The sequence below is a fragment of the Lichtheimia ornata genome (genome assembly GCF_029851405.1).
Source record: "Lichtheimia ornata isolate CBS 291.66 chromosome Unknown scaffold00002, whole genome shotgun sequence".
Taxonomy (NCBI): Eukaryota; Fungi; Mucoromycota; class Mucoromycetes; order Mucorales; family Lichtheimiaceae; genus Lichtheimia; species Lichtheimia ornata.
In genome coordinates this window covers 1,049,026-1,076,895 of record NW_026695322.1, presented here as the reverse complement: position 1 = coordinate 1,076,895, position 27,870 = coordinate 1,049,026, and the positions used below count along the sequence as shown (strand labels likewise).

At 43.5% G+C, this 27,870-nt stretch overlaps 8 protein-coding genes across 8 annotated transcripts; 7 read left to right on the top strand and 1 right to left on the bottom strand.

Moving 5' to 3' along the window:
* Window positions 1-372: 372 nt before the first annotated feature.
* On the top strand, window positions 373-4,061 carry O0I10_000875 (uncharacterized protein; the record flags this gene model as incomplete). The annotated part of the gene is made up of 4 exons (XM_058480977.1): window positions 373-1,193; window positions 1,246-1,349; window positions 1,792-1,871; window positions 1,938-4,061. 4 exons carry the CDS (start codon window positions 373-375, stop codon window positions 4,059-4,061), a joined length of 3,129 nt encoding a protein of 1,042 aa, XP_058348541.1.
* A 261-nt stretch (window positions 4,062-4,322) lies between these two features.
* On the top strand, window positions 4,323-5,723 carry O0I10_000874 (uncharacterized protein; the record flags this gene model as incomplete). Its single annotated transcript, XM_058480976.1, has 8 exons — window positions 4,323-4,338; window positions 4,404-4,473; window positions 4,535-4,647; window positions 4,717-4,835; window positions 4,895-5,000; window positions 5,060-5,316; window positions 5,375-5,498; window positions 5,563-5,723. 8 exons carry the CDS (start codon window positions 4,323-4,325, stop codon window positions 5,721-5,723), a joined length of 966 nt encoding a protein of 321 aa, XP_058348540.1.
* Window positions 5,724-6,404: 681 nt separating this feature from the next.
* Window positions 6,405-7,733, top strand: O0I10_000873 (uncharacterized protein; the record flags this gene model as incomplete). Its single annotated transcript, XM_058480975.1, has 4 exons — window positions 6,405-6,566; window positions 6,628-6,849; window positions 6,919-7,102; window positions 7,171-7,733. The coding sequence occupies 4 exons, from the start codon at window positions 6,405-6,407 to the stop codon at window positions 7,731-7,733; spliced, it is 1,131 nt and encodes a 376-aa protein (XP_058348539.1).
* A 654-nt stretch (window positions 7,734-8,387) lies between these two features.
* On the top strand, window positions 8,388-8,984 carry O0I10_000872 (uncharacterized protein; the record flags this gene model as incomplete). Its single annotated transcript, XM_058480974.1, has 4 exons — window positions 8,388-8,604; window positions 8,675-8,782; window positions 8,841-8,864; window positions 8,920-8,984. The coding sequence occupies 4 exons, from the start codon at window positions 8,388-8,390 to the stop codon at window positions 8,982-8,984; spliced, it is 414 nt and encodes a 137-aa protein (XP_058348538.1).
* A 202-nt stretch (window positions 8,985-9,186) lies between these two features.
* O0I10_000871 (uncharacterized protein) lies at window positions 9,187-10,194 on the top strand (the record flags this gene model as incomplete). Its single annotated transcript, XM_058480973.1, has 1 exon — window positions 9,187-10,194. The coding sequence occupies one exon, from the start codon at window positions 9,187-9,189 to the stop codon at window positions 10,192-10,194; it is 1,008 nt and encodes a 335-aa protein (XP_058348537.1).
* Window positions 10,195-10,811: 617 nt separating this feature from the next.
* Window positions 10,812-11,706, top strand: O0I10_000870 (uncharacterized protein; the record flags this gene model as incomplete). The annotated part of the gene is made up of 2 exons (XM_058480972.1): window positions 10,812-10,945; window positions 11,070-11,706. 2 exons carry the CDS (start codon window positions 10,812-10,814, stop codon window positions 11,704-11,706), a joined length of 771 nt encoding a protein of 256 aa, XP_058348536.1.
* A 3,997-nt stretch (window positions 11,707-15,703) lies between these two features.
* On the bottom strand, window positions 15,704-23,505 carry O0I10_000869 (uncharacterized protein; the record flags this gene model as incomplete). The annotated part of the gene is made up of 30 exons (XM_058480971.1): window positions 15,704-15,723; window positions 15,790-15,937; window positions 16,007-16,134; window positions 16,192-16,364; window positions 16,425-16,547; window positions 16,604-16,692; window positions 16,755-16,879; window positions 16,940-17,137; window positions 17,196-17,412; window positions 17,470-17,511; window positions 17,570-17,764; window positions 17,825-17,903; window positions 17,967-18,110; window positions 18,168-18,251; window positions 18,317-18,411; window positions 18,467-18,698; window positions 18,752-19,238; window positions 19,299-19,755; window positions 19,821-20,999; window positions 21,057-21,281; window positions 21,343-21,795; window positions 21,854-21,998; window positions 22,053-22,117; window positions 22,178-22,348; window positions 22,405-22,558; window positions 22,611-22,738; window positions 22,804-23,013; window positions 23,080-23,117; window positions 23,177-23,392; window positions 23,451-23,505. The coding sequence occupies 30 exons, from the start codon at window positions 23,503-23,505 to the stop codon at window positions 15,704-15,706; spliced, it is 6,075 nt and encodes a 2,024-aa protein (XP_058348535.1).
* A 547-nt stretch (window positions 23,506-24,052) lies between these two features.
* On the top strand, window positions 24,053-26,409 carry O0I10_000868 (uncharacterized protein; the record flags this gene model as incomplete). The annotated part of the gene is made up of 10 exons (XM_058480970.1): window positions 24,053-24,181; window positions 24,244-24,345; window positions 24,412-24,624; window positions 24,680-24,784; window positions 24,838-24,989; window positions 25,048-25,344; window positions 25,406-25,777; window positions 25,831-26,038; window positions 26,096-26,208; window positions 26,271-26,409. 10 exons carry the CDS (start codon window positions 24,053-24,055, stop codon window positions 26,407-26,409), a joined length of 1,830 nt encoding a protein of 609 aa, XP_058348534.1.
* Between the last annotated feature and the right edge of the window lie 1,461 nt (window positions 26,410-27,870).

Here is a 27,870-nt window from a genome sequence, read left to right as displayed (position 1 = left end):
TGATTGATGATGGTTTAAATGGAAAAGTTGACTATGTTGAGTACGTGGATTTTGTATCATGGGAAATAACGAATCTCGCCAAGTAGCAGGAAATGTAGTAGAAATCACTCTTAGATGGGAAAGGGCATGATAAAAGAGAACTGTGTCATATGATGAATGATAAGCTTGTTTTAAATGGATGTTCCAAGGCTTGGTTGGACAAGATTGTGATTGGATGGAGAAGCAAAAAGAATTCGAATGAGCCGATAATGAGAATGAAGCGGTTGCTGTTTTGTTTTCTTTCTCACACACACACACACACACCACTCACATAACTCCACGTCGTGTCCATTTGAGTCGATCTCTTTATTCTTGACTTACTACAATCACCCTATGGATGTCCATAACACATTTGACGAATACCTAGATCTACGTGATCAACAAGACGAAGGACCTCAAGCAGAAGCAGCGACAACTACTACACAAGACATGACTCATTCTGACGACAATCAAGCGTTGACTACTACTACCACCACCACCACCAGTGACGAACCCATGTCGAATGCGATAGTGCCGGAGAGCCATGCTTCTACGCTTACAACAGCAACACATGGTGATAATCATCCAACAAGCAACCAAGACGAAGCAGCAGCAGCAGCTGAAGCGGTAGCTTCTGCCACAGCCGCAGCCGCCGTCGCTGCCATGACACAATCACAATCGTTTTATTTACCAGATTGGTCAGCTATGCTTTCAGCCACTGGAATGAATACGGCATCCTTGACTACCTTTTTGGATCCTCAGCATCTAAGTCAACAACAACAACAAGATTCATCGAATGATCCAGTCACCACCACCAGCAATGCTGCCGCAGCAGCAACATCAACGGATGAATCATCGACTTTTATTCCACCTCACATGTTAATGAATCCACCCACAGCTAACCAGGGTCAGCTTGTTGAGAATCAGGATACTGCAGCAGCTACTGTACCAGAAAACAAGACCGATGAGGAGGAGGAGAAGAATGTGGATAATGGAAGAATGAAGACAAGGTCATCTACAAGAAGGGCTAGCAGTGCTGCGAATACAGGAAAGAGGAAACCAGCGGATGAGGATACGGCCAGCAAAAAGAAGATGAGAGGAAGGAAGCTTTATTGCATATGTCAAAAGCCATATACCGGTGATCCAATGGTACAATGTGATAAGTGCTCTAATTGGTAAGAAGGATAAAAAGAGGCGTCAACAGGGATGCTAATTTTGCTATTATAGGTTTCATTGTGCATGTGTCGATTTGGATCCTGATGAAGCCGACGACATTGATACTTGGATGTGTAATGAATGTACCCAAAAGTACGGTGGTGATGAGAAAACAGGTATGTGGTTTGTTTCGTTTATGCTATGTATGTCTCGCATGCAATTCGGATACTTTGGTGTACACGATGATACGATAATAGTCAGGAAAAGGGGGGTTGGTTTGGGTTACCTTTGTTTCGTTATATCCCAGTGTTATAGTCCATTTACCCTTTCCGTAAACCTGAATACAGAATCTGTATCTCTACTCTTCCCCTTAATGTCTTTTTTATTTACGCACAAAAGAGAGGAAACATGGTTGTGTCCTTTTGTTATCGTATTCTTTGTCTTATAATCAATTCACTCTTACACATGAGAATGGATCAAGGGGATGCCACATTTCATTTCTCCATTATTGGATGCTGTATTATCAAATGTCACTTGCCGATATGCTGCCGAGACATATATACGCCCACTGCAACATTGTATATGAACTCTAGGAGCTTACATATTCTGTTCTACTAGAAAAAGGAGAAGACGTACCTACGACCAAGAAGGAACCCACCCCGGAAGCCGTACCCGAATCGCCACCTGTAACCAAAAAGGTAAGTCATCCATCTATTTTTCCAGTCATGACATGAAAGATACTTACCATCAACAAACCCACATAGGCATATGGCACACGACAAGCCAAATCGAGAACATGTCTTCTACCATCATGCAAGAATGTTACACGAGAGGATTCCTATTGTAGCGATAAATGTGCTGCTCAAGATGCTCTTCGAAAAGCTGGTGATTCAGAATATGTGCCCACTCGTCGTTCACTATCACCATCCCCTGAAAGACGTACCAAGCCAGCACCTGAAAAGAAAAAAGTTCAACAACAACAGCAGCAGCAGCAGCAAAGTCCACCCAAAGAGCAAACACCACCTGAAGATGATCCTATTCGCAAGAATGTAGTGAAGAACATGACAACCATCCTCAAATCGATCATCACTTTTGCATTGGAAAAGAACCCAAACCTCTTTGAAAAGGAAGCGGATGCTACAGCAACTGTTGAGAATGACAACAATGTTGCCATGGCAACACCTTCAGCGAATGAGGATAGCAACGCGGACCAGGCAGAGAAACGAGCAGCGACTATTGCGCAGGAGGTTGAGGATCAAATGTTTGAGCAACTTGCAGAGCCCGGCAAGAATAATGAACGCCATTGTGGTGGTCAATACAAGAACAAGTTTAGATCGTTGCTGCATAATCTCAAGGACAAGAGCAATCAAGCTTTCCAAATGCGTGTGATTACAGGAGAATTGTCACCCAAGGATTTGGTTGCCATGTCGGCCAAAGATATGGCGAATCCAGAGCTCAAATCCATGTCAGAGTCAATGATTCAAGAGAGTATCAAGAATTCTGTATTGAAGGTTTCCAATATGCCATTCATCAAAAAGACACACAAGGGTGATATTATCATGGTGGATAATACCAAGCGCGATGATCGGGATGAAGATGAGAGTTTACGCGTTTCTACCTATCGATCTCGCCAAGATTCGGCTAGTGCGTTGGCAGATGGTACTGAAAGTCGTCGTTCAAGCATGAGCACCAATACCACAGGAGCAGCTACAACACCTACATCCTATGTTCCAGAGACTCCCACATCACGACAACACCATTTTGATCATTTCTTCCCTGAGGTTATGGAAGAGGACGATGATGAAAACAATTCGGGAGAAGCTGCATCAGCCAAGAAACGACGCATTGAGGAATTACTTGAGGAGGAGAATTATGTGCCTGAATCATTCAGTGACAATGAAGAGGATCGTGACGAGGGGGAGAAACAAAAAGAAGAACGAACAACAGCAACAATGTCATCCAACAATAAGAGTGAACAACAACTACCATCCATTTGGCAAGGACGTGTCAACATGCCTCAAGTGGCCGAATTCAATGCGTCAGCACGCCAAATTGGTGGTCGTACATTATCCACTGATGAATGGAGCGAAGTCTTATCACCTACCATGTGGATTGAAGGGCGGATACCCGAGGATCGTGTAGTGAATTATGTGACTCAGACTCAGTATTCCACGAGCCGTGAGATTGTGCTTTTGGAAATTGAAGCAGCAAGTACGGAGGGTGATCAGCAGCTCGACACGTTGTTGCGCTATTTTGACAGCCGTAAGCGATATGGCGTAGTTGGCCATAACAAGACCAAGATCAAGGACTTTTATCTCGTACCCCTTTTCAAGGTGCAGCAATTGCCAGACTTTTTATACGTTGTACGTATCGAGGAAACCAAGCGTGTCGCCGACATGTTTTTAGGTGTGCTTGTTCTTCAAAAGCAACGCGATCCAGTACCACGTCAACCAGTACCAGCAGCTGCTGTACCTCAGGCACTACCACCATCATTATCATCTTTCCAACAACCACCTTTCCATCAAGCAACCATGCCTTATCAACCTGAAGCACCAGCATTAGGAACTAGGTTACCACAAGCACCACCACCTTTCCGCTCACCTTCGTCAACAATGCCTCCTCCTTCTCATTATCGTCCTCCTCCTTACAACAATAATACAACACCACCACCACCACATTCATCTTCATCACCACCCAATCGGGTTCCACCCTATCACTCTCATCAACAACAACCCCATTATCGTCCTCAAAGAAGATCACCACCACCATCAAGGATGCCTTCTTATAATCGTCCCCATTATCATCGTCAAGGACAACAAGCATCACCACAGCAACAACAACAACAGCAACCTCATTATCATGCTGCTCAACGCCATCCATTCTACTGATCTTCTCTTTTACTTGTACATGTCCCCCCCACCTCCATTTTCCTTCGTTTGTTGTAGCTAGTCTGTAACACATATCCCTTTCCTTCCATTCAAATAAACATAGTCTTTCTCTTTTGCATATTCAATCAGATTTAATCTTGTACGACAATGCATTCAATCAAAGCTTCTGGGCGCGGGAAAATCCACTTTTCGGGTTGTCATTTTTGGTCCCTGGGGCCGACTTGGTCTTTCTTTTCTTTCCTCATTGTTACTTTTGTAGTCATGGCAGTCGATTTGAGTAAGCAGCCCATTCGCGTCCTTATCACATTGTCAACTCATGTCGCATGCTTCTTTCTTTTAAAGGCAAGCCTCGCTATCCTCAGTCAACATACTTGGGTCGTCTGCGTCATTTCGTCGATGTGACTGATGTCAGGTAGGTGTGGAGAGAGAGGGAGATAGAGCTCTATATCGTGGTTGTTCATACTTGTAAATAGGACACTTTTTGCATCGAACAAGCAGTTGGAGGAGGCCAAAAAGTTGCTTAATGACTACAAGCAAAACCCACAAATGAAAGTGGACGCTGAGCGTCTTTGGGGAGCCAAGAAAGGTAACAATGATGATGATGATGGTGGTGGATGGAATGATGGGTTATTGAACAAGGTGTATACATGAATAGTGGTGGATTCGACCTTACATCCTGATACGGGTGAAAAAATCCTGTTGCCTTTTCGCATGTCATCCTTTGTACCCACGAACATGATCCTTGTGGCAGGCATGTTGACACCCAATCCCTCGGTAAGTGTCATGCGTACCTTTAGTAGTAGTGTGACCAAGACTCATTCATTTCGCATTAGATCAAAAACATCATCTTTTGGCAATGGGCCAATCAAAGTGTCAACGTTGCATTCAACTCTGCTAACGCCAACAAATCCACACCATTGAATCTTAAGGAAACTGCAGGTACGACGTGTACATTCTCGGATGTTGCATAGCCATTCATCCCATTTTGTTTAATTTAGTGGCCTATGCCTCGGCTGTTACTACTTCATGTGCATTGGCGGTGGGCTTGACACAATCCGTACCTCGTTTACGTATCGCTGATGCCACCAAGCGTATCCTGATGAAGCTTGTTCCATTTACAGCCGTCGCTACAGCTGGTACTGTAAACGTGTTTTTGATGCGTGGAAAGGAAATCACCAATGGTATCGATGTATACACCGAGGATAATGAAAAGGTTGGCAAATCCAAAAAGGCTGGTCTTGCTGCTGTGTCACAGGTAAATGAAAGCAACAATTAAGCTATTGGATACGGGTACCAATCAATGCTTTAATTAGGTGGCCATCTCTCGCGTGCTCACCAACGCACCTGCTCTTGTGATTCCTCCTCTTGCATTGGATCGATTAAAGCAAACCGAATTTGTCAAGGCACGACCTAAACTTGTGATTCCTTTGAACTTTGGTAAGGATGGGGGAGGGGGCGAGTCATCCATCATTGGGGGCTAACAACATCTTTCTTGTACCAGGTTTGATTGCATTCTGCATGTTCACAGCATTGCCTGCAGCTATTGCCGTGTTCCCTCAAATTTCATCCTTGGAGACATCTGCCATGGAGCCCGAATTCCAAAACCTTAAGGATAGCAACGGCAAACCCATCACTCGATTGTACTATAATAAAGGATTGTAAGTGGACGACATGTTATATAGACATCGTTCACCCTATTAGACACGTATAATATTTGATGGATTGTAATTTGGTGGTCACTGTTGTTGTTTAGCAGCGAACGATTTGTGAACGTAAATAGACCAATGGGGCTTCTTATAAGCATTATGAATGGACGGATGACCTTTTTGTGATCAATGACCACCATTTTTCAGCCTGAGAAGATCCATTGTGTGCGAGAACCTTCTTGGTGACTGGGGTATTGGGTAGCATCGGATCAAAGAAGTTTGAGATATATCTAAAAGTACGACCTTGTGGTGGCACATTTACTTTTATCATCACTTCATCATCACCTGAACTATGTTACGGATGCCAACACAATGTGTCGATGATGGTAACCATGACAACATTGCTATGTTTCTACAATGAAAGCACCTCTACAGAAATTTTGCATGTGATTTATAAAGACCCCAGAATCGGGATGCTGTTGTACTTTACCATCGGTTCTTCATTGTGCAACCATCCGGGTTCTGTAAGCGATGGTTGCGTTTCAGTGGACATTGCTCCATCTCGTGTGACCAGTTGCTACTGTGCATGAGCTTTTGGGACTCCCCACCAAAAATGCGATGAGCGGCGGGCCCCAGGAACCATAACCCTCTTTCTCTTTCTCTCTCTCTCTCTCTTTTAATTTTTTTTTCTTCAACCATGGTCTCCACTGCAAAGAAAGCCGACGTTTGGGATTCAAAGACACAAACCTTCCATGGTGGTCAAGAACATCGATTCCTTGATAACTTTATTGAGGATTTCAGCGTTACTACCAACTATATGGGTACTCCCGTCAAGGCGCTTGATGCTGCAAAGGAAGCTGTGAGTGTATAAATAGGGTATCCAATACGAGTTGTCAAGGTGCTTACAATAGGATTTCCAGATGGTTGACATTCACCACTATCCTGCTGCCAATCAAGAACCCGCCAAGACCAGCCTTGCTCAATTCCTTTGGCCTAGTGATTATGCAGAGCATCATCCGCGTTTGCTCATGGGCAATGGTGCATCCGAGTTGATCGATTTGGTGGTACGTAAGACACTTCAAGAACGTCAAGTACAAGGTGTGAGTAAGCCTACGTGGAAGGGTGGACCATGGAATGTGCAGGTAACTAGTAGTCATGGATACATTGTTATGATCTATATACGTACCAGTGGCTGACATTTTCAACTTTAGTATCAGGAATATCAGCGAAGCGCACAGACCAATGGATTTGAGATTTTGGCACCTCGTTCAACTGAACGTGTGGATCTCTTGTGTATCGTCAACCCATGCAATCCCACTGGTGACTATTTCGATCTTGCCAGTCTTCAAGAACACATCCGTAACAACGTGTTGCCTGGTGGTGCTGTGATTGTTGGTAAGGAAGATGCTGATGGACATGAAATGTGAGGGATCGGGATGATTCATCATCGTATGGTATCATAGATGAATCAATGCAGCCATGGCTTTCACGTGAATTCCGATCTGATTCATTGATCACGGCACATGCATTTGTCAAGGAAATGTGGGAACAACATCAAGTGGGTGTGCATTTGATGCATTCATGGACCAAGATTTGGTGTTGCACTGGTTTGCGTGTGGGCTCTGTTGTTTGCCCTACCATTGGTCATTGTGAAGCACTACGCAAGATTCAAGTACCTTGGTCTGTCAATGGCCCTGCACTCAAGTTTGTCGAGGAGGTTGTCAAGGATACGGCCTTTTTGGAGGAGACATGGGACAACACGCCCCGTTTACGTGTCAACGTTATTGAACAACTCAAGGCTCTCGGCCACTCTGAATGGGTCTATCATGGCAAACCTTTCCTTAGTTGGGTATGGATTGATATGCGCTCTGAAAGCGTTGCTGAAAAGGCTGTGGAATTGGCTCGAGCAGCTGGTGTTCCTGTTCGCAGTGGTAAACCTGGTTACGCTTGCCCTACGTTTGTGCGCATTGCTGTGCGTAAGGAACAAGAAACTTCTCATCTTATCAACGCCTGGAAAGCCCTGTAGAGAAAAAAATGTGTACACAAATCCATCATTATCCATGCAAAACATGTACATATACCACCACCACCACCTCCTCTTGTAATCCCTCACTTAGAATAAAAAAAAAAAGTTATCTTTTGTGTGTAGTACTGTTAGATAAATGCAACAGGAGAGTGATAGTGTGCACCTTAGCAAGGAGGAGGAGGTAAGAATGTATGTATGAAATGTGGCTTTTCCTTTTACAATGATGGCGTTGTCCTGATTGACATAATGGATAAGGGGATGTGATGTGTGCTCTTTATGTCATATGCTAAAGTACTCCTAAAATTGTCATAAAAGAAGAATGCTACATACAATACAATCGATGTATTCAATATCACAATGACTTCGGATGAAAGGTCAAAGATGGACAAGTAGTGTCATCTAAATGTTGTCCAAAAAGGGGATCAAAGATGATATCGAGCACGTCCTTTAACCATATATTACACCAAATTGAACAGGGGGCACGCATGGTACATTTCATAGAATGAAAGCTACATATACACAATTGAAAGGGCCATGCACCCTTGCAGTTAATGATGTCTCTTTGTATATTCTGACGACAATGGTAATCGTTGTTGTTATATATTAACCGCACTGGAATCCATGATTGTCCAATCGTGAATCTGACATTCAATCATGCTGCTGGTGTTACTGGTATCGTCGTTGCTATGGCTACTGAATTTATGCAATGCTGCGGTGATTCTCAGCAAGAGGGAGGAGTCTCTTGATTCTCTGCCAGGAACACAATACGATGGCACAGGCACCTACTACGATACTGGCATGGGCTCATGTGGCAAGAAGGATACCAATGACGAGCTGATTGTCGCCATCAACAAGGCACAAATGGGCAACGGTAATAGTTGTAAAACTAGCTACCTAGCAACAAGTGTTTGGATTCTCATTTGCACGTCAACAACAAATAGGACCTAATCCCAACGCCAATCCACATTGTGGGAAATACGTCGTTGTCCAAGGCACGAATGGAAACATAAAAGCAAAGATAGAGGATACATGTCCAACTTGTGGCAGTGGTAAGTGTGCGTCTCAAGTGGTATCATGGCCCATTATTGATATAGGGTCGGTTTGTAGGTAGCTTGGATTTATCTCCAGCAGGTAATGGATGCGATGATGTACAAGAATACCAGTTTAATAACCCAAATGATAATAGTGTTTGAAGCAGTGTGTGGCGATGAGAGCAAGGGCAAATGTGCTATTCATTGGAAGTTTACATAAGGTAGTATGTATTCCCCTCTCTTTCTCGATAACATTCTTCCCCGAGCATCTTTCTTATGTGTATACCCCTTCTTCACACATACACTCTCGCACACACACTCACACTCACACCATCCAGTCCTTTTTTTCCCTTCCTTTCTTCCACTTTATCTTCTTTCTTTCTCTTTCTTATCCTTCTGCATACATTCCCCTATTCCATTCAATGCCAGCATCCATGCGATACGCCGATAAACTCGAGGCAGAGCTTTTTCACGAGGTCAAGCCATCCCTTGTCGAGAAACTCTTGGGTCATACACGTGGACGTAAACGTTGGGATCGAACAAGAACAAGAGTGGTACCCGATGATGAAGATGATGATGATGACGAGGATACGCTATGGGATTCGGATGATGAAGAAGATGATTTGGACGATAACAAACGACGACGACAAAAGCAAAAACAGCAAATGGCGATGATGCAAGAAGGAGAAGGAGGAGAAAACGATTACTCAGATGATATACAAGCAGTGTACATGACGACTATACGCAAGCTTAGACAACCTGTGCAAGATTTGAGGATTCATACAGCTTTGGCGAATGTGTATCACAAGAGCAAACCCATGGCAGTATCCTTTGTTCCTCCACACCATCATTTTTACTCGACATCCAGCTTTTCACAAATGTTTCTCGATTACAGCAAGCAACAACTTCAACGCAGACCCTCATGCAGGTATCTCATGATGCTTCTCGAAACACCGACCCATCTCGTGCGTCAAAACCAGCATCCGGTCTATCAAGCATTGTGTAGAAGGCGTCGATCTTTTGTGGATACCAATGTTGTCATGACAGCAGCATCCTCATCATCCCCTTGTCGTAGCAGTTCATCTACCACCACGCATACATCATCTTCTACACCCGGCAAACGTTTGAGGAGTCTTTCAGCATGGAGTCAACGAGTAATGAGACGTGATAAACAACAGCCATCCACAGTGGTCTTGGTGGAAAGTTTGGTACAGCCGCAACAACGGAAGAGAGAATTATTGCAATGGCATTCTTCAATGGAAGCAGCAGCAGCGGCAGCGGCAGCAAGAATAATCATGGAGCATCATCACCATCAAAAAGTAGGGTATGCTTCGGTTCCACTTCGGCAAGGATGGTACCGTCAACAACAACAACAACCAGATGATGACCAGGATGAGGTCCCATTAGGTCTTCTCCGAAAACGAACGTGAAAAGTTGTTATCATGACCATGTAGATACACACATTGCAATTCCATGTATAAAAAAAAGTAACATACACATTATTCGAGATATGCTCAAGAAGAGGGGCGGGATTGGGCGTTGAAAGGGGAACAAAGGAGCACTCCAAGGGGGGAGTTGGTGGGATAAAAAAAGGGAAGGGGTAAGTAGCGGATGGAAAGAGAGTGAGAGAGTGAGTGAGTGTATGTGCACACATCAAAAACGAGATACATGCAAATTTAGGGTTACTGCTCAGCTGTCAATGGGGTGCGTTGTTGTTGTTGTTGTTGTTGTTGTTTTTGCGTTGGACCGAGTATATCCGGAACCAGCACCCGTTTCAAGAGCATGACCGAAACTGGGAACCGGTTCCCAGGAAACTTACCATCACCCTAATCACACGGGCCCGCCCTTGTTTTTCACTTGCATCTCATTGTTTACTTTCATAGAGTTTTTGGTCAAGTTCTCAAATAACCAGCATCGGCTCTTGCAAATCAGTCCATTCTTCTTTCTTTTTTATTTCTCGCTTGTTGGCAACCCCATCATCCCTTCATATTTCTCCCATTATCTATTTCTCTTTGCGCATCATCATCATCTTGTTATCATTAGTATTATGTATTCCGATCATCAAGCATCCAATAACAACAACCTTGTTGGACACTACAAAGGTGGTGTTCATCCAAACAAAAAACCCGAGTTATACAAGACCGAAATGTGTCGCAACTGGAATGAAATAGGTCATTGCAGGTAAGAGAGAGAGAGAGAGAGGAGAAAGAGAAGCTTCTTTTTCTTTTCCCGAGGATTGATGGAGTGTCGCTTTTTTCCCGGAGAATATTTTAAAAATGACAACTTATTGTACCTTTTGAATCAGATATGGTAGAAAGTGTCGATTTGCACATGGCGAGCACGAATTACGAATGATACAAAGGCATGCTCGATACAAGACGGAAATCTGCCGAACTTATCACAGGACAGGTACCTGTTTGTATGGTGTACGATGCACGTTTATCCATGATGAGCAACGGCCTTCCCCGACACTGCCGGTTGGTGTAGATCGAGGCTCAATGCAGCCAACTAGCAGCAGCAGCAGCAGCAGCAACAGCAGCAATGCGAGTGATATCGAATCTTCATCATCCTATACATCCTCCAGCAATGCAAGCCATATGACATCCTCCGTTGAACGTCTTGAATCCATATTTGATCAGGATGCTGCTTTTTACTATGATACGATGGGTACTTTTCCTTTGCCAAAAAAAGAACGTCGTTTGGCCGCATTCTCCTCTATTTGTTCATCTACAGCACCATCATCATCCAACATTGCAAACAATCCAATGGCATCGTCGACATCATCCCTAGGTGATGGTAACACCGATTTGTGGTCATTGTCGCCTTCGGTAACACAACCCCGACAGCAGCAACAACAACAATCATATACCTCTTCATTGTCTTCATCACCAGCATTCCGCCCAATCCATGGTTTCTACAGTGCTCCCAATTTGGCATGGTAATCTCCATGGCAAGAATCCTCTCTCTCTCCGCAACAACAATTTTGTATATCACATTTACACACACAATGCATTGAATCACCACCACCAGCACGCTGCTTTATCTTCTTGTATCTACCCTACATCTTCTCCTTTTGCCATGTGTTGTTGCAGAATATCAATAGTGTGACATTTTGTTTTTATCATGATAAAGCGGGTAATCGTGTTTATTAATCTTTTCATGAAAGAAAGACGACGTGTCATCATAATCCCTCATAATGGTAAAGGGTATACTATATATAACAGTGTATGTGAGAGCATGAATGCAGCAATGTACATAGCATATGCAAGTTGTATTGTTTTGATGCGTGTCCCTGGCTGACCCGTGTACATAAAAGGTGCTGGGCATCATGCACGAGTATTCTGGGTGTGGTCCGAGGAGGAAGGAAGAGGTGCCATTGTCCCCCAAATGTTGGTCAATCATGCAATACAGCAACAGCAGCATCCAAAAAAGGCATGAAGGTTACTCAAATAAGCGTTGATTCTCAACACAAAGAATCAGTCGGCATTTCCGGTTCATTGATAGCCATCAACAAGGATCAAAGTAACTTGGCTGCTACCTGGTACAATAAACAAAGAACACTTTAGGAGGAACAACAAGAGACCAAAGCCGATCATATAACCAACAAACGTAATCAACAAGCATTCGTTCCTGATATCGACAAATGACTTAATCCTAAAGCAACCCTGTAATCCAACGTCATTCACCAGAGATGTATTGAAAGGCACAATCAATTGCTCTAAAATGGGAGGTACATCGATTTGGAAAGCTTCTATCCTTTGGGTAAAGGTAAGTGGATGAACGTGAGGTGCGAATAGTATCTATGGCGTGTCAAAATATGCATGAAGATGAAGATGGTTGCACATGGTTGGCAGGTAGCACAAGTGATGATCATAGCAGCTTCCATGAAAGTGTGTAAAGCACGTAATTTCATGCTGCAATCGTACAGGGTGATAACATCAAGGATCAAGGTCAAGTTGAAGGATAATGCATACACAAGAACAAAGGCTCTCTTTCTACGCATTGTATATCCCCAGGTCCTTCCATCCCATGTACCATACCATAATTCAAACCAATACCCATATCCATAAGAAGTCGTATGTATTGAAAGCAAGTTGCTACACGTAAATAAAGATGCTTCTATACAATGGCTATCTGCTGTCCACGTGAAGGAAGGCTGTAAGTCAAGTTGCTGCAAGTAAAGGATGCTGTTGGAGACAATGGAGTAAAGCTGCTGGAACGAATGCTGTTACGTTTGGTTGTGGTCGAGGATTGTACAAGAGCGTGTGTTGTGTCAAGAAACGCGTGTGTTGTAGTAGAATGACAAGGCTGTGTACACGCCATGGACTTGCCATTCAGTCAAAGACAATCGGATCACGATAGTTGTAGGATTGACATGATGGGTTGAAGCAGAGCAATCGTTCGCAGGTGCTAGTTGTATGCTTGAATGGGGCCAACAGTTGAGAATGGGAGGAAGAGACAAGAAGTTGTGGGAGTGAAAGAAGTGGAAATTAAATAGGTCGGACACCTCTTGTATAAATGCATGAACACTGTACATCCAAACCTTGATAGTGAGATTGCCTATGTCGAACCTAAAACTTTCACACAAGATGCTCTTAGGCATGCTGATCAACTTCGTCCTCATAGATCTTCCATGCTTCATTATGCAAAATTTTGAACGGCAGCATTCAAATACGTGGATGGGAACATAGATAGGATGTACCGTCCGCGTCTCCCGGTATTGTCCCATCTCGAACATGAAACTTGGACAGAAGGTGCTCTTGATCACTTTTTTCAGCTTTGTTCTCATAAAGACACCATACTTCATAATGCCATTTTAGAGAAGCAGATAGTTTTATGTTTTACCTATGCGCGCGGCAAGCGTGATGCCATCTGAAACGTGCTCTTTGTTCATTGTGAAGTAGCTAGGCCCTGGTGTCTGCTATTTGTACAATGGCAGGTGTGAGACTTGGTTGCTGATATCAAAGGTGATCCAGTCATTCTCGCTAATTACCGAACACGCATACCAATATTAAGAGTAGGTTGACAACATGGTAAGTCATCTTTTTGATATATGATCCCCATCACTTTATCAGCTCAGGCATCAATTTATCAATGCATCAACCCCAACAGACATAGATAATACCCACGCCCACCCTGCACAATAAAAGGATGTTGTCGCTGCCCATCATACCTCACGCATCTCTTTCCTCTGTCATGCTTTTTTGATTGCTTACAAGGTCAAATCACCAAGGTTTGTGTCTACCTTATCTTTCAACCTGTGAATAAGCGCTGATCTTGTGGTCTTTCATAGTGCTTTATTTTTATCGTACTCTCATTGTCATTGTATTGCGATATTGTATTCTTCTAATGAGGTAAAGTCTTATCATGTTGCTCGACGAATCACTACTCATACACGCCACCTTGTTACTTTCGATATAGCTATCTCTCATGAGGCATATGCAAAAGTTGGGTTTTGGTGCCATGGTCTACGACAGGTGCTGAAACTGTCATGGTGCATTTGACATGGTGCATATAGAAGTCCGAACCTTATACGACCAGATACGGCATTCTCGCTTCGTTATTCCTTGGGTGATCAGTACGATTGAGCCAAGCAGGTGTGCACTTCCACAAGCTATTGCAACCGCTTTAGCGACGCCCGTTCTAAGTCAAGAGTGGATCCATCGTTTCTTTCTTGAGCTACACCAATTTGAAGCAGTATCAGTGATGGCATATCCAACGGGCCCATTTTATCTTTCAAGAAGGCAAAAGCCTTGGTTGGGCCAAGCACGACTGCGTTTGCTACAACCAACTGTTACTTTTGGCCCTGTGAATCCAGACACCTTGAGAGTAGTTGGGATGTCGCAAGAAAAGCTTTGGTGGAAGTGGAGCCAACCTTGGAGGTGGAATCAGCAACAGCCTTGGAGGTGGGGCAATCCGCATATCATTGGCAACTACAGCAAAGCAAAGGTATCAATGTCGATGATCATTATACACCGCAAAGGATCAATGAGGCAAATAAGTACATGAAGTACCTGTCAATGATGGCTAATGAAGCGCGACCCCGTAGCGAGGCAAAGAGGAGAAAGATCAGGCGACAATACGTAAAGACGACATGATTGCCTAGCAACAGGATCTACGTTAGGATGATTCCTAGGTCTTGGCAATTCAGCTTACCTTGGATACTATTGCCTTGGCGATGCTATACATTACGCTGCAAGAAGGGCGAATACGAGAATTGATCAAGACCGATCAGCCAGGGGTGACAAGTTTTAAGGGTATCAAGGAATTAATCATGTCAAACGAGTCAAACAGCATATCAGCTTACCTCCTGGCAAACATTGAATTATTGATAAGCTTGAAGAGAAAGCGCTTTGCAACGACAGGGAGGAACTTAATCTGATCGCTTTCATACAAGAGCTTAAATCCGATGTAATCATGCTTCTTAAACGATGGTTTTGCAGCTGGTATCAAGGCGGAATAACAATGTCATCCGTATATTTCAAAAATCCTACCCAAAGCTCCTGATTTAATGCTTCCATGTTTATATCCCCCTACCTCTTCTTTTGTAAATAAAGAGCAACATAGCCATCTTCACCCTACCATACACAATCAATGTTTCATGTTGTACATGCATGATGGAATCAACGGAAAAGTAATGATTTTGGCGCACATGTTGGACATGTAAGACTTTCACCGGATGTTGTTAATCATGCACTGCAACAGCTGCATTCAAAAAGGGCACATTGGTTACTCAAATAAGCATTCCTTTTCAGCACACAGAGCCAGTATGTAAGCGTTTTCGGTTCACTGATAGCCATATCTTGATACTGACATGCGAGTTGCAAATTGAATCATAGGTTACATGATATGTAGAAAGACCCAGCTTCTCTATTAATGAGTAATGTACAAATGGGGGGTGGAGTAACGGTGTCTTCCTATCTATATACATAAGCACTGCTAGATGAATGGTGCCCATCCTGTAAAGATAAAGAAAAGGGAGCATCAGTGATCCATCATGGATGATAAAGATAAAGTTCACATACCAACAAACATTTGAGCGAGCCTGGTATTGTCGGAAGCCTCGGATATAAGCATTTGGACTTGTTCCTTGATGCTCATGCCGTGGGGGATCCTTTCGTTGACGCCGTTGATCTTTTGACTGATCTCATTCATCTTCTTTTTCGCTTCGGCCTTAAGGTGCAATAACAAGTCTCCTGTATGAGCATGACAAGAATGAAACGACCCTGCCGCTCTTCTTACCTGGATATTTTGCTTGCGTTTCCATTCCACAATCGGATCATAAAGAAGCGTTTCAAATACAGAGAGCAATTGGATCTTGTTGTGTCGAAGCACGGAAAGAGTCACTTCACAGGTCTTGCGGAACATGCCTATACCCTGATTAATGTCCATGTACTTCCACACAAAGATACTGTTCTTCACTTTACCTTCGTAGCCTAATACCCCCATACCATCCACCAGATTCTGTGTCAATCGGAAAGGTACAATTTCAGGAACATTGAGCTGTTGGCCCTTGTCGAACAACATGTTGACATCCACATGCACACAATCACCATTGCTCGAATCAAAGAGAATGTTTTCAGCATGACGATCACCCAAGCTAAATAGAAAAATGGATGAATGAAATGAGGTGAGATCATCAAAAACGATCACTTCTTACCCAAGGATATAGCCGACGATCGACATGACAGCTAATGTCTTGATGTAGCGACAGCGACTCGCAAACCACTGATTTGGATCAGGAAATACGTTAAGAAACCACCGATGGAATACAGGAGGACATCTACCGAAGAATGATAAGTCATTGAATACTTGCATCGATCATTCAAGAACACTTACTTTGGAAGAACGGTGTCGACAAAGACTTTGTACTTGGCTTCAACAGTGCCTGCAGCCTCCAACTGGTTCTTAGCTAGGAGTTGTACTCGCTAACAAAAAAGAACGGTCATCATCGTATCATTCAAATAAAACCCTCCCTAATCCCACTTACTCTGATATCGATGCCATTCTTAGCCAGCATAGAACCAACAGCGACCTTCAGTGGTGAAAGATTGCTAATCCATTCAATCAGACCCCATTGCTCACCCAAAGGTATAACGCCAAACGTACGAATGTCTATTAATAGAAATGGTCAGTATCCCTGCATGATGCTTGCATAAATCATGCCATGCTTACATAAGGCGCGTTGACGTGCATCCGAATCATGTCGCAGGAACCGGTTAATCATGTGACTGAATTCCATCAATCGTGCATCCTTTCGTAAATCATCGTTGGTCTTGCAGAGGAATGCATACGTTTTTCCATCAGTGCCAATCAATGATAACTTTTTGGGCCGTTGCATCGAACGCATGACATCAATTCGATCCACGAAGCCTATACCCAATAGCATTAGCATTTGAGCACGAGAAAGATAAGGCATTTGTGTTCATACCATCAATTCGAGGCAAGTCTTCCGCATAAGGATTGTAATCTTCTGTGTCAATGGATTCGGGAAGTGCTGGTATCATGGCCTTTTGCGTCGGAATGGTGAGCTCCAAATTTCGCATCTTGGCCAGCTTTGGGAAATTCTTGATGCTGATCCTATCAAAGTCTCCTCCGGTTGAAGAATAGGCCAGCTCTTTGAAAGGAACCATGAACTCATTTGCGTGCTTTGGAGAGTGATAATAGCTGAGAAGCTTAACCCATTGCAAGCAGACATCACTTACCCGAATAATGGTAGGAATCTTGGATCCAGGCTTGTACATGGTCTAAAAAGAGGGATTGAGTCTCTTCCAATCGATCATGCAGCAGGTATAGGCTACTTACGTTTGCTTTGGAGATAATCATACTCGCTCTACTACGCATGTTCGCACTAGGTGATTCTTGAGGTGGCTGTAATGCCCAAATCGTTGTACTTGGATAGGCTGCAAACACTTTTGAAATGATGCTTGCCAAAATCTCGCCGGTATCGGCCTTCTCATGGGATAAACGTGATACAAGACGAGGCAGAACAAGACAAAACTATATAACAATGGCCTTTAGCCACATGTGACAACTCCCTTGAATGTCTCCTTTCTTTACCTTGTACGCCTCAATACGTGGTATCCGCTCTCGTAATAAGCCGATGATCGTGTTATAAAACTCCACCACGGATTTATTCCTTTGTATATGAAAAGATCAGCATATGCCTTTATAGCATTCGAAACCGTTAATGCCAACTTACTGAGTACCCGAATCCGATCCTGAAGCGGCAGCAGCAAATTGCATCCAAATGGATAGAACACGAGGCATGACGTGATAAAAGTACTTGGACCCCGTGCTCAATGCTTCTAGATAGTACTTGATGGCATAATTGCATAATCGGTAGCTGTCATCCGTAATCAATAACATGCTTTCTATTTGACTATTCCAAGTTGATACTTACTCTCGTTGTTGCATCTCTGTTATCTCGGACCCCTTCATGCATCTTTCATAGAATCGTGCGATCGAATAGTACAGCTTTTCCCATCTACAATGTAATAAAAGGCGAGCCATTAGTTGATAGGTACCATCAAAAGTTGAAGTAATACTTGCTTGGGATCCAATTCAAGAGCCTTTCTATGAGCAGCAAGATGCGCCTTTTTGTCATTCGTGGTAGCCTCCATATATGTGACCAGTAGCAAGGTAGCCTAATCATAAATGAATTAGCAAAAGAGTACCTATCATTGTGCCCTTTGTACTTACTTTGGCATCCAAGTTGTCTTGTGATTGTAAATAACGGATCGCTTTTGCATTCTCGTGATTTTCATAGTACCACTTTGCATGCTCCATATACGCATAGGGTGCTCCAAGAGATTCTGCATGCGCTGTTGCCTTGAGTGCCATTGTATAATCACCCGCCTTGCGTGCTGTTTTTGCCAGCTTGAGCCAAATGCTACCATCATCAGACACCAATTGCTTGCCGACTTCGGGTGTTCTTTATATAACAATGTTCAGTTACAGACACTTCTCTTGTAAATAACACATTACCTTAATCCAAACAGCAGAGTTTGTCGTAATTCCAATATCGGACGACGAGTCGCATAGGAAGGCGAGAGGAGAAGGAATTGCTTCTTCCATGTATCTCTGAGCTCATTGATCGGTTCAGGGGACCCTTCATGTTGAACTTTTTCCCAAGCGATATGGCTTTGTTCCAATTCATGCAGCATTTGAAGTCGTAAAATAAGATCATGTGAATGGGGAAATGATTCCTTGCTGGTTGTGGCAAGTTGTTCCATCAAATCCTTGCGAGCATTCGTGATATCACTCAAAGCAGCCAGGTTGTTACCACGACGAATATTAGCCATCGCACTTGACAAAAAGGAATCAAAAGATCGCTCCATAGGTAGACTCGTGGCCATATCAAGCATATCCCAATCACCCGTCTTCCATGCAGCTTCAGCTCTGTAGGCATTGATCCGTGGAAACCAATCTTGATGGGTCTGCAATAACTTGGTGGCCGCTCCCAACATACCAACTATGAAACAAGTAATCATGAATAATTCATTCCTTCATTGCCAAGTGGATGAATACCTACTATGATCACCACTTTGTCTCTGGCAGTTGAAATAACCCGAGAGTAGCTGGCTGTCATAAGGATTCCTTTCCAATGCATGAGTGTAGCACACTTTGGCATGTTCCCAATCGCCTCTCGATTCAAATTGAAGGATCTCCTCTTCCACGCTCAAGTTTCTCTGGAACATCATAAAGATAGCCGCCATACCATCCTTTTCCTCCATATGGGCATACACCTGGCGAAGAAATTCAATCACTTCGGATGTGGTAGGTTGATTATTCTTGATGTGCAGCTCCAAATGCATCAATGCTTGTGCATACGCCTTTGATCGGAAGGATGCCATAGCCATCTTGCCGTTTGGAATGCTGTCAAGGAACTTGTGCACACGTTTGATCTCACTCGTATTGTTGCTAGTCAATGGGCTTTCTTGTGTGTGACGTAGCCATCGACGACAATGGCCTGTAATCATGACGACAACCTGCAAGTGTATTCGTTAGTATGATGATACATGTTAACTTGAAATCTTGATGTGTGGTGTAGTACCTGAAGGGATGCACGCTGCATTTGTTCACTCCAAGGTCTCGCTTGCTCTTCATGATGCTCCAATACACCAATAATCTCCTCTCGAATATCATCACGATCCTTGTCCGATCCAGATAACAGCACATGAAGAACGGCGTGTGGCAAAAGTGTTAACGCAAGGCCCAAGTTGCCTTGCACAACAGGAAAGCAATGCGTGAAAATGGGACGTGCTGATTCTTTGGATGTTTCCACGAGTCGATATAGCCATCGCTTGATCCATTCGTTATAGCTCTCAGCTGAAAGATAAATAGGATAATCCGGTACAACCATCTCCCATTTGCTTTGAAAAGACGAACGAAGTAAGGGTGCCAAAAGTGATTGGGTAGCGGATGGGAACTTGTTCCACCGAGATTGAATCGTTCCATTATTGTGTACGCTTTCAGGTGTGAATCCAGCTTGTTGAAGTTCCATTTGAATAGCGTATTGGATGTATTGCTGAACCATTTCATTGCCTGCTGAATGGAATGCTGGTATCAAATGCTTGGTGATCAATTCACAAATGAATTCCCGATTCTCGTCATTGTTGTTAAAGTTGCGTAAGATGGGTCGATTCTCTTCTGGAATCTTGGCATCCACTTGTGTTGGATCAGTGGCACCCAATATACCCAAACATTCAGCTGTCAGGCGTTGTAATTCGGCATGATCGAAGCTCTTGCGTGCCAGATTCAGTAATGCTGTATATAACAAGGATCGATTCTCCACCATAACTTGGTGCATGTTGCCATACAATTCCAAAAGCCGTGCCAATTCTTGAGCTGCTGATAACATATCCAAAATGTCGTCGCTTTGCGTTCGTTCTGCAATGCTGGCAAGTTCATCGTTCAAATCGGTTGAAAGTCGCTTCTTATCCAAAAGCATTCGTAGACTATGCAATTCTTCAAATTCAGGTACATCAGGTAGGCCTTCGGGTAATCCTTTGCTGGAAGTGCACTCGTTGATTGCATTCACAAGGAACTCGCCAATGCGCTTTCTGATATCTGGAGGACAATGAGGGAAAATCACCAATGAGCCTTGGATGATTGCGCTGATGCGGCGAAAGAGCTCGCCATGTGACAGTTGCTCCGTATACGTTCTCCATAGCATAAAGGCTTCCTTTTGCATGTTTGGTAGCTCCCCCACAGTTTGAATGATAGCAATGGCCTAGAATGAGACACTCATTAATATACATGTTGACTATCAATACACCTATTGGCATACCTGATGTGCTTGTGTATCGATGGCTGAGCCCATAATACGGATGATACAGTTGAGTGATGCAAGCGCTGATGGGTTTTGGACACGCTTGTATGGGTCACGTTTCTCTGATATGAATGCAGCAATCTTGTGCGAAATGCCAAGGAAGAATTGTGACAAAAGGTCGCCCAATGATGTGGTAACAGGGAGCTTGAGCCATCGCATGACCGTTTGCAAAGCTTGTTGAGCCTAAACAATGCATATGATTAATTTTCTTTGTCATACACATGAATCCATAACACCAAAATACCTTCTCCATCTTTCCAGGTACGCCCAATTCCATTGCAAGCAGCGAGATGACCTTGTTTTGACGTGTTGAAAGGAGCTCTTGAGGTGCGTCATCCGACAAGAAAATATCACGCATTCGGTCAAATCCTCTCTCGGCGAAAAGTTGGTCATCGGTCATGAGGAATGCCACCAAGAGATGATGTGCACCTTGTTCACAAAGTGATCGCACCGACATGTCGAGCATTGATGCAAATGATTGTAGCTGTGTGTTGCCTTGAATACCACCAAGGAGATAGGGAAGGATGTATCTCATGTTGCGTCTCAAGTAGTTGATCGGCTCGAGGCTGTGCATCTCCGCTAGTTTCTCAATGATGCTCTCATCTTTGGAGATGCAGAACGCAGCATATTCAGCCAGCACCTTGCTTTGTGAAGGATCCAATTCGTGGGTGCCAATCATGTTCACAATCGCAAACACCTATCATGAACCATTTGTATCAGAATCCGCCGTAAGAAATAGGGTTGATCGTAGTTACCTCTTTTGATCTCTTTTCCAATTCGTCATCTGACGCCATCATTGCATTTGACAGGGTCTCCGTAAACATAGTCTTCAGCCATTGACGTTTCACATGCTCTTCTTTATCCAATCCATACGCTTGCTGTTGTCCAAAGCCGTCCACACTATGCATCCTTGTCAACACCCCAGCATATATATATACCTTCATCCATACTTACTCTGCACTTTCTTCTGTATCCATGAATTCGGATTCATCCAATCGCAATCGTTTTGACACATGTAGCTGGTGATTGTATATTTAGTATAGGATAATCTTCCGCTTTCATATCGTGCGTGTACATACCCCAATTGATGCGTCATCGTCATCCACATTGCATTGTGCTATCCGATCCTCGAGTCCTTTCTCCAATATGCTGCTTGATCGATGTTTTTGTATCTCCTTCAGATAGCCGTCAAACCAAGGCAATGATACGTGGTGATCGCATAACAAGACTGCTATCCGAAAAACAATGTCCTAGAACAATGGATGATGATGAGAGCTCGAATAAAAGGAACCAAGCCAATACCAACCTCAATATCAGTCGATAATCGTGTTTTAGCATCCATCGCTAGTGCCTCAAGTGCATTTGCCATCCCCACCACATCCACAAGCATCATTGGAGGAAAAAGAACGAGCCACATCCGTATCGTTTGAGCAAGGTCATGAAATAAATGCTCGGGTATACTATGGGGGGCATAATCAGTATGGAAGATGACTCTCTTTTCTGATAACTTACTCAGTATTTGGCGTGGTAATGATACGTTTGAGGGATTGGAGGAGCACCACAATGTAATTTTCAGATTGAGAGCCGCATGGATGGATCAGATTGCTGGGAATGCATTTGTGATATAGAGTGGCGGTGACCTATGTAGTATGCATCTTTTCAATAAACATGCACATCATCCACCACACAACGTAGTAATCGATACCTTGAGTAAATGGACGGCCGTGTGTGGAGATGCAGTGAGGGCAAGGCTTGATACAGGAATAAGTTTTGACCAGATGTTGGGGTATAAAGGTTGCATGTCATCAGGATCGCATTCGTGTACCATTTCCACAAGAGCACCCCATGCATTGACGATGATATTGATGGCTGCCGTACTATTCTGGATCACTGTTCCCTTGTTCAATGCATCAATCTAGAATGGCACATCCTTGTTAATCATCTTCATCGTCGTCATCATTGGATCCCATGGCTCGAATACCTTGTAGGGTGGTTTGCTGAGCCTTGCATGGAGTAGCTCTAGAGTTAAGCAAGTTGTCAATGCAAGTTAAAGTCGACGTTGTTGTTCCTTGTCATACCATTGATAATTCGGAGTAGTGTAAATGCTTCCTGCCGCCCATACAGGGCACTCGACTTGTAGACTTCCTTGAGAGCGATGGCAATAGCGTTGCTGTACTGATCGTGGGCATTGTAGGTACGAGAAAGCGAATGCAGCAATAACTGCGGAATGATAGTGGAACAAAAGTCGGGATCCATGTCGAGATCTTGCCCTTCTTGCAAGGTGGCAGCAATTTCTACATGCAATACGAAAAGTGAATAACGTTATCGAATGTGGGTGTCTGTATGGGGTACCTCCAATGTCCTCGCCGTCTCGTATTTGTTGTTCGACGATTTGTTCCACACCCATTGTGTTCATTCTGAGGGGCTGTGTCGGTGGTTGGGCTGTCAGGGCGGGAAGATGGGTGCTGCTGCTGAGAGTGGATGAGAGAGAAACGCGACCACAAAGAAAACGCGACCACAAAAAGTACGCGTCTATTAATTCACCCTACATGCTTGAGCAGTGCATACATAGATTGACACTCTTTACCCATCCATTCATAGTAGTTTCTTTCTTTATTGATATCATCCAAAGAATATGAATTGAAGAATACCACATCATTAGCAATGTCTAGTATTACATTCATTATGAGAACAGCGCATGTGTATATCATCCATGAGGACCTTTCTTGATAGCAAATGAAGGGAATGATCAATAAAGAGGAAAACAAAGAGATGAAAGCGATTGTATGTTACATATGTGTGTATATACAAAGGGACAATGAATGTTTCCATAAGCGCGGTATTGTCGCGGTGTGCGGCGCGTTTGTAGTATACGAAAAAAGCTGGGACGGCGGGCGGGCTACACTACCTCTTCCTTCGCGTTTATCACTTCTCCTTCTCCTCCTCCACACCCGATGGTACGGATCACCGAAGCCGACTTTGACAAGGAATATGAACGCATAAAACAAGACTCTGTCGAAGGCAATTGCATAATCTTTGTTGCTTCCGATGTCGATGCCATTTGCGCCTGTAAAATTTTCCAGGTACACACCTCCATGCAACCTTGTCCCACCACGCGATCCCTCACTCATTGCATATGACATAGTTTGTGTTGAAGAGCGACCTTATCCAGCATAAGCTTGTCCCTGTCTCTGGATATCAAGATCTCGAAAAGGCCAACAATGAGCTTGTCGCAAACGATCCCGAAGTACGTGTTGTCTTGTCGGTTCTCTATATATCCATAGCGACCCACTTATCCACCATATGATTCTAGTTGCGATCCATCATCATGATCAATTGTGGATCATCCTTGGAGCTATACGACTTTTTCCAAAAGAATGAAGATCTGCGCATATACGTATTCGACAGCCATCGACCGATCAACCTGCACAACTGCCTTCCAGCAAACCAGAATGTGCGAGTGTTTGATGAAGCTGCAGATACAGAGAGGATGAATCAACACATTGAGGCCTATGACGCATCATTGGTAAGGATAATGAGGTAGTCAAGGATATCAAAAAAGCTGACAATAAGGATGCTAGGTTGACGATTCAAGCGACGATGATAGCATGGATGGTTCGGATACTGATGAAGAGGATGATTTGGATTTACGGCCACGACAACGAAGGCGGCTAAATCAAGAAGGAGTAAGTATTTTGAGGATGGGCGTACATGGATTTATGCTAATCCTTCTTATTAGCATTCACGGGGTGAGCAACGTCGGTTAAGGCAGCGACAAAGACGACTACTTGCAGAATACCACATGGCCGGTGTCTATTATGGCAACTCTGTAGCTGGACAAATGTACACATTGGCAACACAATTAGCCAAGACAAACAATGAATTATTATGGCAAGTGTGATTTAAGGGGTGATTCCATTGATTATGCTCATTGTTTTTATATACTTAGGCTGGCTATTATTGGTGTCACAGCACAATATATATTCGAGCGCATCGATACGGATCAATATATGAAATACGTTCAAGCATTCAATGATAATGTGGCATTGTTCAACATGGCACCTGATGAGGAAAATATGCGTACAGGCGAGAACAGTATTCAAAAGGAGGAGGAGTATCGTTTTATGCTTTTTCGACATTGGAGCCTTTACGACAGCATGTATCATTCAGGCTATGTTGCAAGCAAATTAAGCGTATGGCGGGATTATGGACGCAGGCGTCTGAACAACATGTTTGCAAAGATGGGGTATGTTGTATGTGGGTGTGTATATATGGATTCATATCTTTAACATGATATTGTTGGATAGGTTTTCATTAGCACAATGTCAACAAGTATATACCCACATGGACCTGCAGCTCAAAGATATGTTACGGCACAAGATTGAAACAGTTGCACCTCTTTACGGCTTGACAGACATTTGCTTTCCAAGCTTTGCGCGAACATATGGATGGAAACTACGCTTTTCTGCCAGTGATGCTGTTTACGCACTTGCCACGTTGCTCGAAACCAGCCCATTAACCGCCACACGCCTTGGTGAGAATGTGAAATGGAACCAAGACGAGGATTGGGATGCTCTCGAAAGCGAATCGGGTGACCATGGCGACAATACCGATCTAAGCAGTGTACGACGGAAATGGTGGATGCGTAACTTTTATACAGCCTATGACGCTACCAACAAGTAAGAGAAGCATCATCCTTTATTTGCAACAAGAGACTAATGGTACATCATAGTGTGGAAGGATTACAACATGGCATTGATCTCTGCATGAAAATCCAAAAGGCTGTTGTACGTCAAGGTACGGCCATTCTCGATAAAAAGGCGAGCAAGGTGATCAAGAACTTTCGAGTGGTTATTATGAGAGATGGACCCGATTTACCGCTGTTTCAACATCCTTTGACTCTCTCCAAATTGGCTCTCTTTTTAACAGATGCATACAGAGTAAGTCGTAGTAGGAATGGATGCTTGTAAGGATCGAGGTTAATCATGGTTTGTAAGGAACATGCAAGTCGAAGTATGCCATTTGTTATATCGTCATTGGATGAAGAACATGATTCCTACCTGGTAGTCGCCAATACAGGCGCCCCTTCTTTTGGTGATATTCGAAAAAAGTAAGTGGATGGGGGATGGGGATGATACAAAGAAGAAGAATGTTGCTTACATGGTACTTTAGCCCTTTTGGTCTCGCATTCAAGAAAGCAGCAAACAAGTCGAAAGCACGTATATCCTTTGACACCTTTGAAAGTTCAGTACTACAAATTCACAAGAATGATCTCGATCACTTTTTGGAGAACCTTTTTATTGGCGCATGATACACCACCACCACACCAACACATACACACACAGTATACACGCACACGCTCTCACTCTCACACACGCAAACACAACACCCATTAATTGAAATGCATTCACCCACCCATCCACACACCCACCCATCCTACGTAACTGCACATTAACACTTGGCATTAAAGAAGATTCCCCCCATTCAACACGTTGCGTTCATTGGTGGTCGGGTATAATGTTAAGGGCTTCTCAGATGACAGAAAGGATTATGCAGGGTCAACATCTAATGCATGCTATATCGGGAAAGCGATCTTGAATGTGCATAAATGCGTATCGACTTTTGGATATAGGAATAGGCGTCAATCCCTGGAATTGATATTATCACTATTCACCATGATCTTGGCGCATGAATCTCCTCGCCTCGCCTAAGGTTTTAACCTTGCTGACGTATTGAACGCGTTCACACACACAAAGCCATGCTCAATGATGTATGGTGCGTACATGTGATTTTCAATCCTTGTTGCATTATCCTAAACATAGTGAGAGCACCAACACATCGGGGTGTGGGGTCTTGCATGACAAGTGCGTGTATGAAAAAGTCATCTTGCATGTGCAACGGATCATCTCGGAGGTGACACAACACCAACTAGCTGCATATCCATATCCTTTATCCACCACCCCTAGTTCTTTTTGTACATGATTGCATTCAATGATGTCTTTATCTCCCCCACACGCAAACCATGTTTCATACCGTACATGCATGAAAATGGAACCAATTATCTTTGAGGAGCGGGGGGTGGGGGAAAGTTGATGACCTTGTGGCATATGTTGCAGATACAAAACCTAAACACATGCTCTGTATCATTGACAGTAACCATTACCAGGGAACGCTAAGATGTTGTGAGACGCAAACTTGCTTCATTCTTTTGCCGTAATATGGGTAAAGGATAAAAACGACTCCTCCTAAAATATCTCTCTCTTTTGTTCTCTCTTTTTCTCAATGATGGTGTATCCCGCAATTAGGTACACTGCCCCGTGTGAGCCAAAAAGGTTGTAAGGATAATAGATTTGGAGCAACAAATGATGTGTAATGAGTGATACAAAGGTGGATGAAATGATTCGTCCATTTCCATAAAAGATGAAAGGTCAAGTGACCATTGTTCCCCACGGGGTTACACCTTTTGATTATACAAGCAGAACCGGGAATAACTCTGATCCATCGTCGTCATCGATAGCATTTGCCTATTATCGCTATGTATGTCTCCCACTAGGCACCGGAATCCCATCGGGGCTCAACCAATCATGAGCAATGTGGTACCCATGGTGAAAAAGCTTATGAGCAATGTAGGCCAATAAGAATAGCCGAAGGGCCTTTAGTGATACATGCAACGTTTCTCATGTAATGTGAAAGATCAAAATGGGCCATAAAGAAGTTGTATGTGTTTATAAATGTTGTGTGCCACAACCATCCTCGTTTGACAGCTATTGCT